Below are 15,871 nucleotides of genomic sequence, written 5' to 3'. Positions count from 1 at the left end.
CAAATAAAGTCTTCCAATTCTTTCTTAGATGAATTTTTTGTTGATACCAGGGAGGCAGACTGACCTTCCTAGCTCTGACTCTAAGCCCAAGGCTTACATTTACTCCTGGTCCTCTCTGGGTTCCCCAAGGCTGGGGCATTCATGCTGCTACTTAGTGACTCCCTTTCCCAAGCTGGGGTCCTGCTGGGTTCAGCCCAGAGGGAAGAAGGATCGTGGGGAAACCATACATCTCTCCCACTCAAAGGGAAACTTGGGACCTGAAGGCTTTATTCTGAGTATCCTCAAAGGCTGGGCCTTGGGCCGACCAGGGAGTGGGCGTTACACAAGGAATAGTCTGCCTCCATCCACAGGGAAAAGCCTCCAGCAGTGGGAACGGCTGTCCCAGCAGACAGGAGGCTCCTTGTCCCCAGAGGCTGATGGCCTAGGTGTCTGGGGGCAGAGATAAAGGGGGAACCCCTGTCCTGACTGGAGAGAGATCGCTCAGACCCTTCTGCTCAGACATACTCAAATCTCAGGGAGAATTTCCTGAGCCTTGCGATTGCTTTCTAAGGGAATTTATGAATTTTTAAAGGATCAGTTTTGTGACAGGCCCTCCCATGAGGGAGCCTACCATTCCATGAACCATATGTTAATATCCTCAAGTCATGGCTTCAGAGCCCTTGGGGGTGGGGGGGTGGGGAAAGTGGCAGGAGGTTGCAGAGCACCCATACTGTCCTTGCAAAGGGCATTTTGGCAGTTGTCCAGCCCATGTAAACATCAGGCTCTGATGTAAACTGTCTCTCACAGCGTCCAGCGTCTCTCCAACTTTCCCCAAAACATCTGAGTGGTTTCAGAAACTACCCTTGTGATGCCTGACCCAGCCTCAACTTCCTCCAGAGACTGAGTGGGCTGGTGAGTAAACAGCAGCTTTCCCCGGCCTGCCTTCCAGCGGGTAATTCCAACAGCCTCCAAGCTGCCTGGACTGTGCGTCCCGGGGCCACAGCAGACTTAGCATCTGCCCATACTCTTTTTCCAAGGCTGCTTGCTTACTGACTTGAGTCTGAGGGCCCCAAGGAGAGCAGGACACCACAGCCCCAAGTCAGGCCACTCCATCTTTACTGTGAAACGCAAAACTCCTGAAGTCCAGATTGAATCACAAAATGTTCTTTGTTTTCCGGCAGAATGGGAGAGACCAGGGAGCTTTTTGACATCCACAGGGGCACACACACCCAAATCGCCTTTTGGGCTTCCCAGGTGGCTCAGTGGTAAAGAATCCACCTGCTAAGGCAGGAGCTGCAGGAGATGAGGGTTCAATCCCTGGGTGGGGAAGATCCCCTGGAGGAGGAAATGGCAACCCACTCCAGTAGTCTTGCCCGGAGAATCCCATAGACAGAGGAGCCTGGTGGGGTCGCACCTTGTGGAGTCCATGGGATTGCAAAGACTCAGACACGACTGAGCACAATCACCCAGCCTCTATCACGGGCACTGAGCGGCTGGAGCCAGAGGCTGGGCCTGGGACCATCAGGATCTGTGTACCTGGCAGATCTGGGAAGGATGCATCTTCGTGACCCAGGACAGAGTACATGGTGCCCACAGAGCAGGCAAGAAGCCAAGAAGGGCCCACAGTTCCCCTTCTCCATTTAGCAAGGAAGCCGCCTGGGTGAAGCAGAGCAGGCTCTTCTCCAGGCCAGCAGCTGGGTGGGTAGGGCCTCCGTCTGGGCAAGGGCACCATGGCTGCTGAGAATCTTCAGGTAGTTGGGTCCCGGATGCCTCTTGCTTTGGGAACAGTGACATGCCCTGGGCCCTGGGCCCACTGTGGAACAGGCTACAGAACACAGACAGACTGGCAAGACTAGGAAGGTCTCAGTGGCCCAGGCAGGGCTGGAGGCCAGACTAGGGACTCACGTCCGCACAGAGTGCAGCGCTGTGGCTGCGGCCAAGACAGGGCAGGCGGACAACACCCCATTTCTTGACTTCCCTTCTGATTCAGGAGAAGCAAACAGAGGCGTTGGCCCCATGCCCACAGGGCCACTCACAGTAAGTAGGGGTAGCTCGCACAGCAGTGAGGCTTGGAGGGCATCACTCCTGAGGCCAGGGTGATGGAGAAAGCAGGGTCTGGGGGGATGTGCCTTGTGGCCTCAGCCTCTGCTTGGTATGTGTGTTTGACACCCAGGACTCTGGGGCATCTTCTTGGCAGCAGCAGAAGGCTCGGGGTCCAGGCCCTCCTGGTCACTCAGATCCAGCCCCTCATCTGTCTCTGCCTCACAGGCTCGGGCTCCCCAAGGTCTGGGTTGGGAGGCAGCTGGGTGGGGATACAAACAAAGAACAGCAAGACCTCCCATATTGACAGGCTGGGTTCACCACTGGATGCTGGAACCTCAGTTCAGGCCAGACGGGCCTCTGCCACCGGTGTGGTGCCACCAGGGCCACCGTGGCCTTCCAGAGGCACCCAGCTGCCCTCTCAGTCCCAGTCCAGCCCTCATTTCTCAGAGACAGTCGTGGGCAAGGGGTCCTCCTTCCCTTCCTCCTCCACCGAGAACATAACGTCCCCACAGCTGCCCAGCGGTGGCTCTGTCTCCTGCTCCGGGTAGTGGGAGGCATAGTCCGTCTCCAGCTCCTCCTCGAGCTCGGGCCCGGCTGGCCCCACTGGGCCTTGGCCCTCAGGCACCTCAGCCTTCACGGTCCCGACAATCACGGTGTCGGCTTTCATGATGTAGATGTTCTCTGCAAGGCAAAAGGGTGGGAGAGGTGAGGAGACCAGGGGCCCAGCTGTACAGAAGCCAGGAGGCAGAGGAGGGTCCCCATCCCAGCTCTGCCACTCTTGCTGTGTGGCCTCAGGGAGAACGCACAGCCTCTCTGATCCGCAATAAACCCCACTGACTTCACAGGTGTCCTGGGCTTCAAAGGAGATAAAATAGCTAGCAGTTGCCTGCTGAGGGGTTAAAGACTGGAGGTGCTCCTGATTTTCTTGACATTTCTGCAGGGATGGGGCAGGAGAGGAGAGGACAGGGTTAGGAGAGAAAGCAAGAAGTGGGAAGAAATCAGGGAACAACGATGTTGATATCAAGAGCACCACTGAACACTGGCAGAGCTTAGCCTTGCCGGATGCCGCCTTGGATGTTTTCCACACATTAGCTTCCGAATCTTTACATCATTTCCACAAGGTAGATGGCCTATTATTATACGATCCCCATTTACAGATGGAGCTCAGGGATGTTAAATGACCTGCCCAAGGTCACCAGGTAGTCAGTAGAAATCCCCAAAGAAACTCCACCCTGCCCAGCTTCCCTTTCAGCACCTATTCACGTGCCTAAAGCAGAAATCTGGGGTTGCAGGGGCAGGAGGAGGGGAAGCGGGCGGCGGCAGCATGTCCTGGTTTTCCTGAGATGCTACTAGTTTTCAAAGTTCTTCGTCCCAGGAATTTCTTCAGTCCAGCCTAACCCAGACCACATCCTACAGAAACCTCAACTCTGTTAATAATTGCCAAGAGCCTGAGATCTGGACAGCTTTGCAGGGGCTGGTATATCTTGGTGTTTATTGCTTATTGCTGTGTGCCTGCCTTGCAAACAGGAGGGCTGCCTGTGTGAACTGCATGGATGAATAACCAGCCCAGCCTGTTAGCAGCATTACCCGCGCCGCCCCCCACCCCCCAAATGACCTCCTGCTTCCAGGGCTTTGGTGTCTCAGGGGAGTTAAGTAAGCTGCCAAAGAAGCTGGGAAGTAGAGAGCCTGGCTTTCACCCAGATCAGCTAACTGCAAACTCCAGTAGCCTCAGCTTCTGATGGCCTTGAGCTCAGGGCAGGGTGCCAGCTCCCAGCCCCTCAGCCCTAGAACTCTCTCTGGAGTCTGAATGGGGAAGCTATCAAGAGGGAACTTGAGAGCTAGGGTGGGGTTCAGGATGCCTGCCTTGTTGGGGAACCCAGTTACACCCCTCTGCTTCAGGAGCCCCCAGAGATTCTTGGGGCCCCTGCACCCTCAACCCCATTGCATAATCCAGTTTTTCTGTTTTGGTCTTTGATACCTCTAGGAGAAAGAGAAGGTTACAAGAATGAAACAAGCTGTAGGCTGGGAGCACCCTACCCCCCAAAAGACAGAGCATGGCCTCAAGTCACACACCCTCCACTAAAGCCTGCAGAAGCTGACCAGAAGGGCTGGCAAAAGATAGAAGCCAGTAATGGTGAGGTGAGGGAGAACACAGAAGAGACCAGGCAGGACCAGAGATGAGCGAGACAGACAGACAGAGAGGAGGAGGGGTGTGAATGAAGCAGGCTGTGTTTATCCATGTAGAAGCAGCCAAAGCTGGGGGGGCAGGCTCTCACACCCTCACATTCCTCGGGTCCTGATTCCCTGGGCTCTGTCCACTGCCACAGGGCTGCCTGCTCCCCAGCTGGGAGGGAGAGGGTCTTCCAGAAGCTGCTTGGATTTCCTGCCCCATTCAGGGCTCCAGCATCCAAGGAAGTTGTCTTGGTTGGGGGTGGTGGGGTGGTGGTGGTAAAGGTGAAGGGACAGTGTTCCCTGTGCCTGGTGCCCAGGGGTAGAGGGGTAACCAGAGTGTGCTCCCCTTGGGAACTAGACCAGGGGGTACTCCTCTAGGGAGATGTCAGAACAGAGGGCTCACCATCTCTTGAATGTTCCAGGAAGACCTCCTCCAAGCTTACAGACCAGGCTTATAGACCACGCTGCCCATGCCCCAGCCCTGCTGGGAGCCTGGGACCTCCCTTTACCCACCCCTGCCAAACACTCCCAGAGCCCCAGCCCTGTGGTTCCAGGCACTGTGCTCAGCAAAGACTCAAACATTCAAACTAGGACTTTTTAGGAAATTTGCAGGAGAATGTCTTCAGCAGTATTTCCCAAAGTACATCCTTTTCCAATAAAACTTGCTGCTGCTGCTAAGTCGCTTCAGTCGTGTCCAACTCTGTGCGACCCCATAGACGGCAGCCCACCAGGCTCCCCCGTCCCTGGAATTCTCCAGGCAAGAACACTGGAGTGGGTTGCCATTTCCTTCTCCAATGCATGAAAGTGAAAAGTGAAAGTGAAGTCGCTCAGTCGTGTCCGACCCTCAGCGACCCCATGGACTGCAGCCTTCCAGGCTCCTCCACCCATGGGATTTTCCAGGCAAGAGTACTGGAGTGGGGTGCCATCGCCTTCTCCGAATAAAACTTGCTGAAAGCTGCAATTCCAAAAGTTTCAGTTTGGCCCTAATGGTTCTGCCCTCAAGAGTTCCCTCCACCAACCCCTGCTACAGAAATATGTAGGATGATCACAAATGCCTCTTCGGAATGATCTCAGTGATGGTTAACCCTCCAGAGAAGACAGAGATGGAGCCCATTAAGACCCTGCCTCTTGGGGAGCTTAAAGCCAGGTGGGGTGGGGAGGAAGCTGCAAACACAGTCACACTGCTGGGAGATGAGAACACAAGGTGGAGAGGCCTGGGTTCTGGGGGTACCCAGAGGGTGTCTCCTAGACAGGAGAGTGGAGAGGGTGGGGAAGGCTTCCTGGAGGAGGAGACAAATACGCTAGGTCCTGGGACATCAGGAATTTATTCAAGACTTCCCCTGGTGGTCCAGCAATTAAGACTCCTCACTTACCCTGCAAAGGGCATGGGTTCGATCCCTGATTGGGGAACTAAGATCCCACAGGCTAAGTGGTGCAGCCAAAAAAGAAAAGACTTGACTAGATTCAAGGAGGTAGAGTTGACTATTTCAGGTGAGGAAGAAGCTCCCATGGAGAAGCTCAGATGTGAGAGAGGGCTCCAAAAATTAGAAAACTGCCTCTGAGAAGGGGGAGCAGACCTGCGGGGTTGGGAGGCAGGCGAGCCTGGTGGGGAGGAGAAGCAGCAGCCTGGAATTCACACTGCAGGGAGCAGGGACTCCCTGGAAGGCTTCAAGCAGGGGTATAATATGGGCAAGTATCCATTTTGGTCGAAGCGCTCTTGATGTACCAGGATGAGGGGAGGAGGAGGAAGGAGACTTGAGAGTGGAAGGTTCGCCTTGTCTGGAAGGAGGCTGCAGTTCGGGGCACCAGGGGAAATTACTTCTTCCTCCTGAACTGATGTTTCTCCAATTGTAAAATGGAGGGACTGACTCGATCATCAGAAGGAGAGGTGACCAGCGTGCAGTGCCCAAATGTGAACGCATCAGCCAAGAGGCAGCTCTTGGCTGATGTCTCTCCTGACATCTCCCTCCACCCGTCTTAGGGGCCCTGTGTTGGGAGCTGGATGGTGCTTACTTCCCCTCTAATAAGAGCAGGCACCAGGCAGAGGGAGCCCCGCACCGACCAGGCCAACTTTGCGAGCATCGTTTCACAAATTCTCACAATGACCCTGGGAAGTCAGAACTATTGACTACTCTTAGTTTGGTGGTGGTGGTTTAGTCGCTAATTCACACCTGAATCTTGCAACCCCATGGGCTGTAGCCTGCCAGGCTCCTCTAGTTTACAGAAATTTAAATTGGGATGAAGAGGCGGAGCAAGCTGTAGATACCCCAGCTGCTGCTGCTGCTAAGTCATTTCAGTCGTGTCCGACTCTGTGCGACCCCATAGACGGCAGCCCACCAGGCTCCCCCGTCCCTGGGATTCTCCAGGTAGATATCCCTGAGAATGGTTTAACTCCTTCATGAAAAGCATCTCCTACTTATAAAAGCTGGTGGGGGAGCCCCTGCCTCTTCCTTGCTGAGCTTTCCATCCCCAGGGTCTCTGGTCCCTTGTTAAGGGCTCAGGGTCCATCTCCCACTGCCCCCTGAAAACTCCAGGATCCCCCAAACAGGCTGACTCACCAATCCTGTTGTTGGTATGCTCCATGGTCCCTCGGGGCTCAGGTAGGTCTGTGGGGGACGGGGGGCTGCTGACTGGGTTGGCCTCCAGCAGCCGCAGGCTCTCCAGGCAGGTCTCCACGGCCGGGCGGCTCAGTAAGCCCTGCTCCTCATTGCCTGGGTCTGCCACTGATACACTCTTGGTCAGCTGCAGTGGGCAGAGGAAATGGTGCTGAGGCAGAATACCCCAACCTGCCCCAGTCTGTGCACTGGGGAACACATTTCATCTCCATAGACCCCAGCAAGTCTCCGTCTCTGTTTTAAAGCCACCATGTGCTCACTCTGGGCTTCTCAGCATGGATGACCTGACGTTCCTACATATGGGACCCTGTGAAGGCACGTCATTTTTAACTGGCACTAAATAAGGATAGTGGAGCATCGCATACAATGCTTACCATGTGTGGCCCTCAACACGTGCTAATCTTTAACAACCACTCTGCGTGAATGCATGCTAAGTCGCTTCAGTCATGTCTGACTCTGTGACCCTAAGGACTGTAGCCCGCCAGGCTCTTCTATCCAAAGGATTCTCCAGGCAAGAATACTGGAATGAGTTGCCAAGCCCTCCTCCAGGGGATCTTCCTGATCTAGGGATGGAACCCGAGTCTCTTATGTCTCCTGCATTGACAGGTGGTTCTTTACCACTATGGATTTCCCTGGTAGCTCAGACGGTAAAGCGTCTGCCTACAATGCGGGAGACCCAGGTTCGATCCTTGGGTCAGGAAGATCCTCTGGAGAAGGAAATGGCACCCCACTCCAGTACTCTTGCCTGGAAAATCCCATGGACGGAGGAGCCTGGTAGGCTACAGTCCATGGGGTCGCAAAGAGTTGGACACGACTGAGCTACTTCACTTTCACTTTCTTTTCTTTCTTTACCACTAGTGCCCCCTGGGAAGCCCAACAAGTCTACAAGGTGGTTAATATCTCCCCATTTTACAGATCAGGAAACTGAGCACGTCACGTAACCTGCTCAGGGTTAGTTAGTAAGAGTCCGGCCAATGCTGGAGCCCCAGTGTCTCCCTTTGGAATCCATACAAGTTTGCTCAGTCTACAAGCGTCAGTTCTAGGCCCACCCCAACTCCCCTGCTCCTGGGACAGCCATCTTTTATGATCATCCTAATGTACTAAATAACAGATATGTTTCAGGAAAACGTTGGTTTAGGTTTTGACCTTTCCATAAATGCCAAGGAGAAGTGGTCTCATGAAATGTTCTAACATAAATACCATTTACCTTCAAGCTTCGAAAGGGAATGAGTTTGAATAATTCTGAAAATATAGTGACATAATCCTTCATATTCTTTTAAAAATAATTTGAAGTCTAAAAGATGGTAGTCTTAAAGAAGTTACTATTTATGCACTGATCCGTGTGGCCAAAATGTATTTGATTATCTTTGCTGTTGTTGTTGTTGTTGTTCAGTTGCTCAGTTGTATATGACTCTTTGTGACCCCATGGACTGCAGCACACCAGGCTTTCCTATCCTTCATCATCTCCCGGAGCTTGCTCAAACTCGTGTCCATTGAGTCAGTAATGTCATCCAACCATCTCACCCTCTTTGTCCTCCTCCTGCCTTCAATCTTCCCCAGCATCAGGATCTTTTCTAATGAGTCGGCTCTTTGCATCAGGTGGCCAAAGTATTGGAGCTTCAGCATCAGTCCTTCCAATGAATATTCAAGATTGATTTTCTTTAGGATGGACTGGTTTGATCTCCTTGCAGTCCAAGGGACTCTCAAGAGTCTTCTCCAACACCACAGCTCAAAAGCATCAATTCTTTGGTGATTAGCCTTCTTTATGGTCCAACTCTCCCATTCATACATGACTACTGGAAAAACCATAGCTTTGAGTAGAAGGACCTTTGTCAGCAAAGTAACATCTCTGCTTTTTAATATGCTATCTAGGTTTGTCATAGCCTTTCTTCCAAGAAGCAAGCATCTTTTAATTTCATGGCTGCAGTCACCATCTACAGTGATTCTGGAGCCTAAGAAAATAAAGTCTGTCACTGTTTCCATTGTTTCTCCATCTATTTGCCATAAAGTGATGGGACCAAATGCCATGATCTTAGTTTTCTGAATGTTGAGTTTTAAGCCAGCTTTTTCATTCTCCTCTTTCAACTTCATCAAGAGGCTCTTCGGTTCCTCTTCACTTTCTGTCATTAAGGTGATGTCATCTGCATATCTGGGGTTATTGATATTTCTCCCAGCAATCTTGATTCCAGCTTATGCTTCTTCCAGCCCAGCGTTTCTCATGATGTACTCTGCATAGAAGTTAAATAAGCAGGTGACAATATACAGCCTTGATGTACTCTTTTACCAATTTGGAACCAGTCCGTTGTTACATGTCCAGCTCTAACAGTTGCTTCTTGACCTGCATAAGTTTTCTCAAAACACAAGTAAGGTGGTCTGGTATTCCCATCTTTAAGAATTTTCCAGTTTGTTGTGATCCTCACAGTCAAAGGCTTTGGCATAGTCAATAAAGCAGAAGTAGATGGTTTTCGGGAATCTTGCTTTTTCTATGATTGGATCATAGAAACCAGAATTTGATCTCTGGTTTCTCTGTCTTTTCTAAATCCAGCTTGAACATCTGGAAGTTCTTGGTTCGTGTACTGTTGAAATCTAGCTTGGAGAATTTTGAGCATTGCTTTATTACCATGTGAGATGAGTGCAATTGTGCGGTAGTTTGAACATTCTTTGGCATTGCCTTTCTTTGGGATTGGAATGAAAATTGACCTTTTCCAATCCTGTGGCCACTGCTGAGTTTTCCAAATTTGCTGGCATATTAAGTGGAGCACTTTAACAGCCTCATCTTTTAGGATTTGAAATAGCTCAACTGGAATCCCATCACCTCCACTAGCTTTGTTCATATCTTACAAATCATTAAATACCTTTTTCGTGAAACTTCTTGATATCATAACAGCAACTCATCTGACCCAAGCATGTTTGAATGTGATCTCCCATGATTTGAAACTGAACCTATATTGTGGTTCCATCTATTATGTTTAAAAATAGAGAATGGAGGCTTCCCTGGTGACTCCATGGTAAAGAATCCACCTGCAAACGTGGGGGACACAGATTCAATCCCTGGTCTGGGAAGATTCCACATGCCACAGAGCAACTAAGTCCAGGCACCACAGCTACTCCAGCCTGTGTGCTCTAGAGCCTGTGCTCAGAAACAAGAGAAGCCACTGCAGTGAGAAGCCCATGCACCACAAGTAGAGAGCAGCCCTTGCTCACTGCAACTTGAGAAAGCCCGTACATAGCGAGAAAGACCCAGCGCAGCCAAATAAATAAATAAAACTTTAAAAATACTATTAAAAAAAAAAGAAACAAATGGAAGAGCTGATAAGTGGGGGTGGGAAGTGGGCAAACCATCCATACCTGAGACCTGGTCATATGGTATATTTCGTCCTGCCCCCTCTCAGCTGTGGAAAGCAGGGCCGCTCCTCTCCCCACACCCCCTCACTGGTCCCTGCGCTGCCCCTGAGAGGCCAGCACAGAGCAGGGCCTGGCGAAGGACCTGGTGCGCACGGCCCATGCAGGATGCCTGCAGGCTCGGTGGTAACATGTGCAAAGCCCCTGGCCCAGCGCCTGGCACAGCGAGAGCTTCATAAAAGGCGGGTGGAGATGGCCTTGCTAGGAGGCAGCTCAGGGTAACAGCTCAGAGCACCGGCTTTGGAGTCACACACACCAGCCCTCAAATCCCAGCTGATCTATTTTCCAACTGTGGAATCACCTTTCCTGTCTGGGCCTCTGTTTCCTCTCCTTTTCAGCAGTGTGTTGCCAGGACAAACCGGAACAACTTGGGGGAAGCCAGATGCCTAGCTCACGGGAAGTGCTCCATGCACGCACATGTGCTCAGTCACGTCTGACTCTTTTACGACCCCATAAAGTGTAGCCTGCCAGGCCCCTCTGTCCATGGGATTCTCCAGGCACGAGTACTAGAGTGGGTTGCCATTTCCTCCTCCAGGGGATCTTCCCGACCCAGGGATCAAGCCTGCATCTCCTGCATTGCAGGCAGGTTCTTTACCCCTCCGCCACCTGGGAGCACCAAGTGCTCCATACACACTAGCTAAAGCTGCAAAAGTCTGTGCTACTGACTTGACATCCCAGCTTTGAGGATGCGACTCACGGAGGATTGAAGGACAAAGGGGAAAATGAACCTAAGCTTCCCTCAGACCACACCTGGCACCCAAATGGTCAAAACCAGACCTGCCGTCTGGCAGGCCCTTCTGGAAGTCCCCGGCGGGATGAGCCAGGAGCCGAGGCTGCCGTGGGGGTGGAGCTGCGCATCCCCGCCAGGGCCTGGCTGAGGCCCCACCGCGCTCAGAGCTCCCTGCGTGGGGCAGACCCAGCCTGAACTTGCAGGGGAGTCTGCACCGGGGCCGTGGGGGACCCACCCAGTCACTGTCAGAACCAGCAGCTCTGATGGAGCAGGAACCACACATATGGGCACAAAGCTGGGGTGGGGGCAAGGAGGAGGCTACTTACTATCGGGTTCCTCCCCGGCTTGGAATCTGCAAGGAGAAAAAGAGCAGTCACTTCACCAAGGGGCACCTGGCAGCTGCCTGGCCCTGCCCCACCCCACTGCAGGCAAGTGCCCCCTCCACTGCCCCCAGGGTGGAAGTTGGTCCTTCCTCAGACCTCACTCTGGAGAACAGTGGATGGGTTTCAGGCCCGGGGCACAGGGTCTCACTTCCCAGGGGCAGCCAGAGAACAGGGCAGTCATCTCTCTCCCAGCCACCAAGCCCCTCAGCACACCAGACCCCTCCCCTCCCACCCACTCCCACACATGAACAGAAGTGGTTCAGGACCAGCCGAAGAGGCTCTGGCAGGGTCAGAAGCTGCTGCCATCGCCTGGTGGCCGCCAGGGGCAGAAGAGGCCAGAGCCCCCCGGAGCAACATGTGAAACTCAACCACACAGGAGGACCTCATGGTGATAGAGAGAGGGTGGTGGGTCCTGAGGATCCTTTCTGAGCCCCCGAGTCAGGCATGCCTAAAGCCAGATGGCCGCAGAGCCCTTTAGGCTCCGGCCAGCATGAATTCAGCCTTCTATCACGTGTGCCCGAAACAGCCCACGTGACCAGTCTCACCTGTCATCACACTTCCGATAGTGTGGGCTCGGGACACACCTGGTGGGCTCAGGCCACAGTGATCCTCAGGGGACAACCTTCAACTTCTCACCCTAAACTCCACCTTCCTCTCCAACTTTTCTCTCGATTTAAACAGGGCATCAGGCCACAGCCAAATATATGTTGACCCTTAACCACAATCAGATGGCCAACTGGAAAAGCTAGAGATGGTACCCAGAGACATGTCTACACCAGGGTGAGTCGGCTCCCAGCCACTGAGTTCTCTGAGAGCGCACGGCCTCTTATATTCCCAAGGGGACCACCTACTGGGTCTTAGCTTTTGTTGCCTTTAGGTGTGGACAGCTGACCAGAGAACTCGCATATGAAGAGGCCAGCCGGCTGAGTCACCTCGGGAACTCTGTCTGACCTCAGCTGCTCTGGGGAACCAGCCTCCTCAGATCCTAGCGGAAATGCACGCTGGGGGCCAACCAGCCATGATAAAACGACACGATGGGCAATTTGAACCTGCTGTGTAGACACCAGGTCACTTTGGGGGACAATCTTCCATGTCCATTTTAAATGACCATCCGCAGATAAAGTGTCTAAAGGGGAAATGGATCAGAATCATGGTCAAAAGAAACACTTGTGTAAAATGGCACAATGCTTGAGGACTGAGTTAACAAATCTGGGAACTGCTATTCCCAGCAGAGCAGTCACCTCAGGAGGCTTGTGGCTCTCTCCCAAGAGGTAGCCACTGTCTAGTGTCCCAGCCAGCATTTTGAGAAATGTTGTCCGGCCTGAGGCACATTCTTTTAAGTGAAGTCAGAGAAGCCGAATCTTCATCCTGTGAGAGTGATTTTTGAGTTCTGCAAACAGCCAACTGTCATTTGGCAGCGAGTCATTGAGGGGAGAAAGTATGTGATAAAGTAACAAGACAGAATAAACAAAAATGATAAAACACAGTCCTGGAGAGGATGTGGGTAAACAGGAACACAGCTGCTCATGCCTGTGAACTGGTTCCCTCTTTCTCAAGAACCATCTGGCAGTGAAAACTTCACACACTTTGACTTAGTAATCCCTCTTTGGGGACACACCCTCAGGAAATAACTCGAAGGAAAGTAACCAGGCTGTGCACAGCAGTGGAGCCTATGATAAGCAAAAATCTGAAAACGAGCCAGATGCCGAACAAGGAAGCAGCTTAGCAGTCCTGCGTCGGAGGCCTGCTTAGCCATGCAGCCCCAGCACAGACCGTCACCTCTCCCGGTCTTAGTTCTCTCCTTTGGAAAAGGGGCACGATCATGCCCCTTCAGAGGGTTTTTATGAAGATTAAATGAGATCTCAGAAGAGAAGGTGCCCAGGAATCAATCATATTGAGAGCATATTCTCTCTTTCATATGTTTTTGAGTTTCTGTAGGCTTTATTGGGATAAGTTAACAAAAATCAAGATTCCATCAACTATCGTTTCTTAATTTATAAACTCAGCAGAGACTCTGGTCCATATATGAAAGTGTGAAAATATCAGGTGCTCAGGCATGTCCGACTCTTTGTGACCACACGGACTATACAGCCCAGTCCACCAGGCTCCTCTGTCCATGGAACTCTGCAGGCAAGAATATGGAGTGGGTAGACATTCCCTTTTCCAGGGGATCTTCCCGACCCAGGGGTGGAACCCAGGTGTCCCGCATTGCAGGCAGGTTCTTTACCATCTTAGCCCCCTGGTCCATATATGTGTACATATAAAACATAACACGTTTCAACATAAACAGAGTCCCACTGGAACGTTTTGCCAGTTAACAGAAAGCCAATTTTCCCTTTCCCCAAATGTCTTCAAAATTGAGTCCCCATTGTTTACTTCTCAGTGGAACTAGTCCCTTGTGGCTAGGGACACTGGAGTTCTATCCTGTCTACTAAACAAAAAAATAATTGTTTTCAAGTTTTAATTTGAGAGCACATACTCTTGATAGGTTGGGATGAAAATGACACTGAACTCATATGGTCTTCCTCCTCCAAACCCATGACTTCAATCTAATCAGGACAAAAACACTAAGCCAATTCCAACAGAGGATCATCCTATAACTTAACTGACAAGCACTCCTCAAAACTGCCATGGTCATCAAAAGCTAGGAAGGCCAGAAACTCTCAGAGGCCAGGGGAGCCTAAGGCACAAATGCAAAGTGGTGTCCTGGATGGGGTCCTGGAGCAGAAGCATGCTAGGCAAAGCCAAGTAGACCTGAACAGAGTACAGGCTTCACATAATAGTAGTGAGTCGGTATTGCTTTTATTGTGACAAGCGTACTGCAGTAGAATAAGATGTTTATAATAGAGGAAATTGGGTGTGGGCTATATTTCCACTAACTTCTCAAATTTTCTGTAAGTCTAAAACTTTTCTTTAATGAAGTCTGTTTAGATTTTTTTAATTGAAACATTAAAAAGGGAAGGAGAAAAACAAAAAGAAAGATGGCTAGAATGCTATCTAGCACCAAGGGGGCCCCAGGATACTCCCATGGCTTGACACTCCATCACACCGAAAAGAAAATCAGCTTTCAATACCGTCTCTCAGAAACCAGCATAAAATAATGTCAAGGTGAAAAGGCAGAATCCAGATGGCATCAACCTCGGCCTACAGCCGTGTTACAGCCTGCCTGTGTTCCTTAATAAAGACCTAGAATGAACGGTGCCAACTGCAGAGGTCAGATTTCATAAGGGCTTTTTCCCTCAAAAATTTTGCTTCAGTTCCGTCTTCATTCATTGGTAACCTTGCTTTTTTGGAATAATCGCAATCTTCTCACAAATGTGTCCAGCATCCCAGGACACAAATCCAGGGACAAACTGGGCATTGGCGGCCCCCTCCGTCCCCATAGAGAAGTGCTTGGCTTCCCAGAGTGGCTCTGAGGGCTGCTCAAGCCAAGCACGTGGGTTCTGACACCCAAGTTATCCATCCTTTCCACCCCTGTTGCTGTCTGCTGTCAGTTCCATCCCTTCTCTGGCCTGGGGTTCTGGCTGCTGTGGGAAGTGGAACAGACCCAAGGAAGAAGTTTGGCAACAGGCAGCCTTAGATTCCAGTCCAGGAAGGGGCAGGGAATTATTACAAGCTAAGCTGGGAACTTGGTAATGGAGTGCTCCAGGGAACCCCCTGGCGGTCCAGTGGTTGGGACTCAGCACTCTGACTGCCAAAGGCTGGGGTTTGATCCTTGGTCAGAGAACTAAGGATCCCACAGACCGCACAGCCCAGCCAAAAAAAAAGGAAAAAAAATTTTTTTCCTTCAATTAAAAAAAAAAAAGACATATAAAAAAGAGATGAGCCCCAAACACAGAAAGATGGAACCAAAATCACACAGGAGCCAGCTTGAAGGGGCCCTCACTGGCCTCACCCGGGACAATTTGCACATCAAATTAAGTAACGACGACAGTAGAGTAAGAAAGGAATCACACACCCAGACAGACAAACATACAGAAACGGAGGAAAGGCTGATGATGCACCGGTTATTCACAGAGCCTCAAAGTACCTCCCCTCACCTTAGCGATGACCACAGAGGAAAGAGGACTGCATGGTGGAGAAGGCTGGTAGACACCACACTCATCCAGGGCTTGGGGTGAACATGCCGGGGAAGGGACAAAGGGAAAGCTGGCGGGGGGTGGGGATGGGGTGGATACCTCACTCCAGAGTCAGGCAAACCTGGGGTGAGGGGCAGCCACAGAATCACTGGTGGAGTCTTCCAAGATGGCAAGGTCATGACCAGGAGGAGAAACTCAGACTAGAGGGGACAAAGACACAGTGGCCAAATGCAACAGGAGAGGCTGGACTGCATTCAAGGCATTGTTATCAATGCACGAAGAAACTCAACTGGGGTCTGAGACCTAGCTGGTGGTGATACAGCAAAGCGAACTCTCTGATGTTGATGATTTCACTGCGGTTGTGTGAAATACACACTCAGGTATTCAGGGGTGAAAAAGCATGAAGTCAGTAACTTACTCTCAAATAGTTCAGGAAAAATACGTTCACCGTACTTTTCTGTATGTTTG

At 51.3% G+C, this 15,871-nt stretch overlaps 1 protein-coding gene across 1 annotated transcript in view; it reads right to left on the bottom strand.

Annotated features, from left to right (window-relative positions):
* Positions 1-1,386: 1,386 nt before the first annotated feature.
* The window catches only part of TNFRSF8 (TNF receptor superfamily member 8), a 38,362-nt gene continuing 23,877 nt past the window's right edge, over positions 1,387-15,871 (bottom strand). The window contains exons 10-12 of the mRNA XM_040262836.1: positions 11,268-11,293; positions 6,753-6,936; positions 1,387-2,703 (exon numbers count right to left, since the gene is read on the bottom strand). Coding sequence (XP_040118770.1) covers positions 2,459-2,703; positions 6,753-6,936; positions 11,268-11,293 — 455 coding nt within the window. The 3' untranslated portion in view covers positions 1,387-2,458. The remainder of the gene's footprint in view (positions 2,704-6,752; positions 6,937-11,267; positions 11,294-15,871) is intronic.

This window comes from Oryx dammah, unplaced genomic scaffold (assembly GCF_014754425.2).
Source record: "Oryx dammah isolate SB20612 unplaced genomic scaffold, SCBI_Odam_1.1 HiC_scaffold_21, whole genome shotgun sequence".
Classification (NCBI taxonomy): domain Eukaryota; kingdom Metazoa; phylum Chordata; class Mammalia; order Artiodactyla; family Bovidae; genus Oryx; species Oryx dammah.
This window is presented reverse-complemented; position numbering and strand designations above follow the sequence as displayed.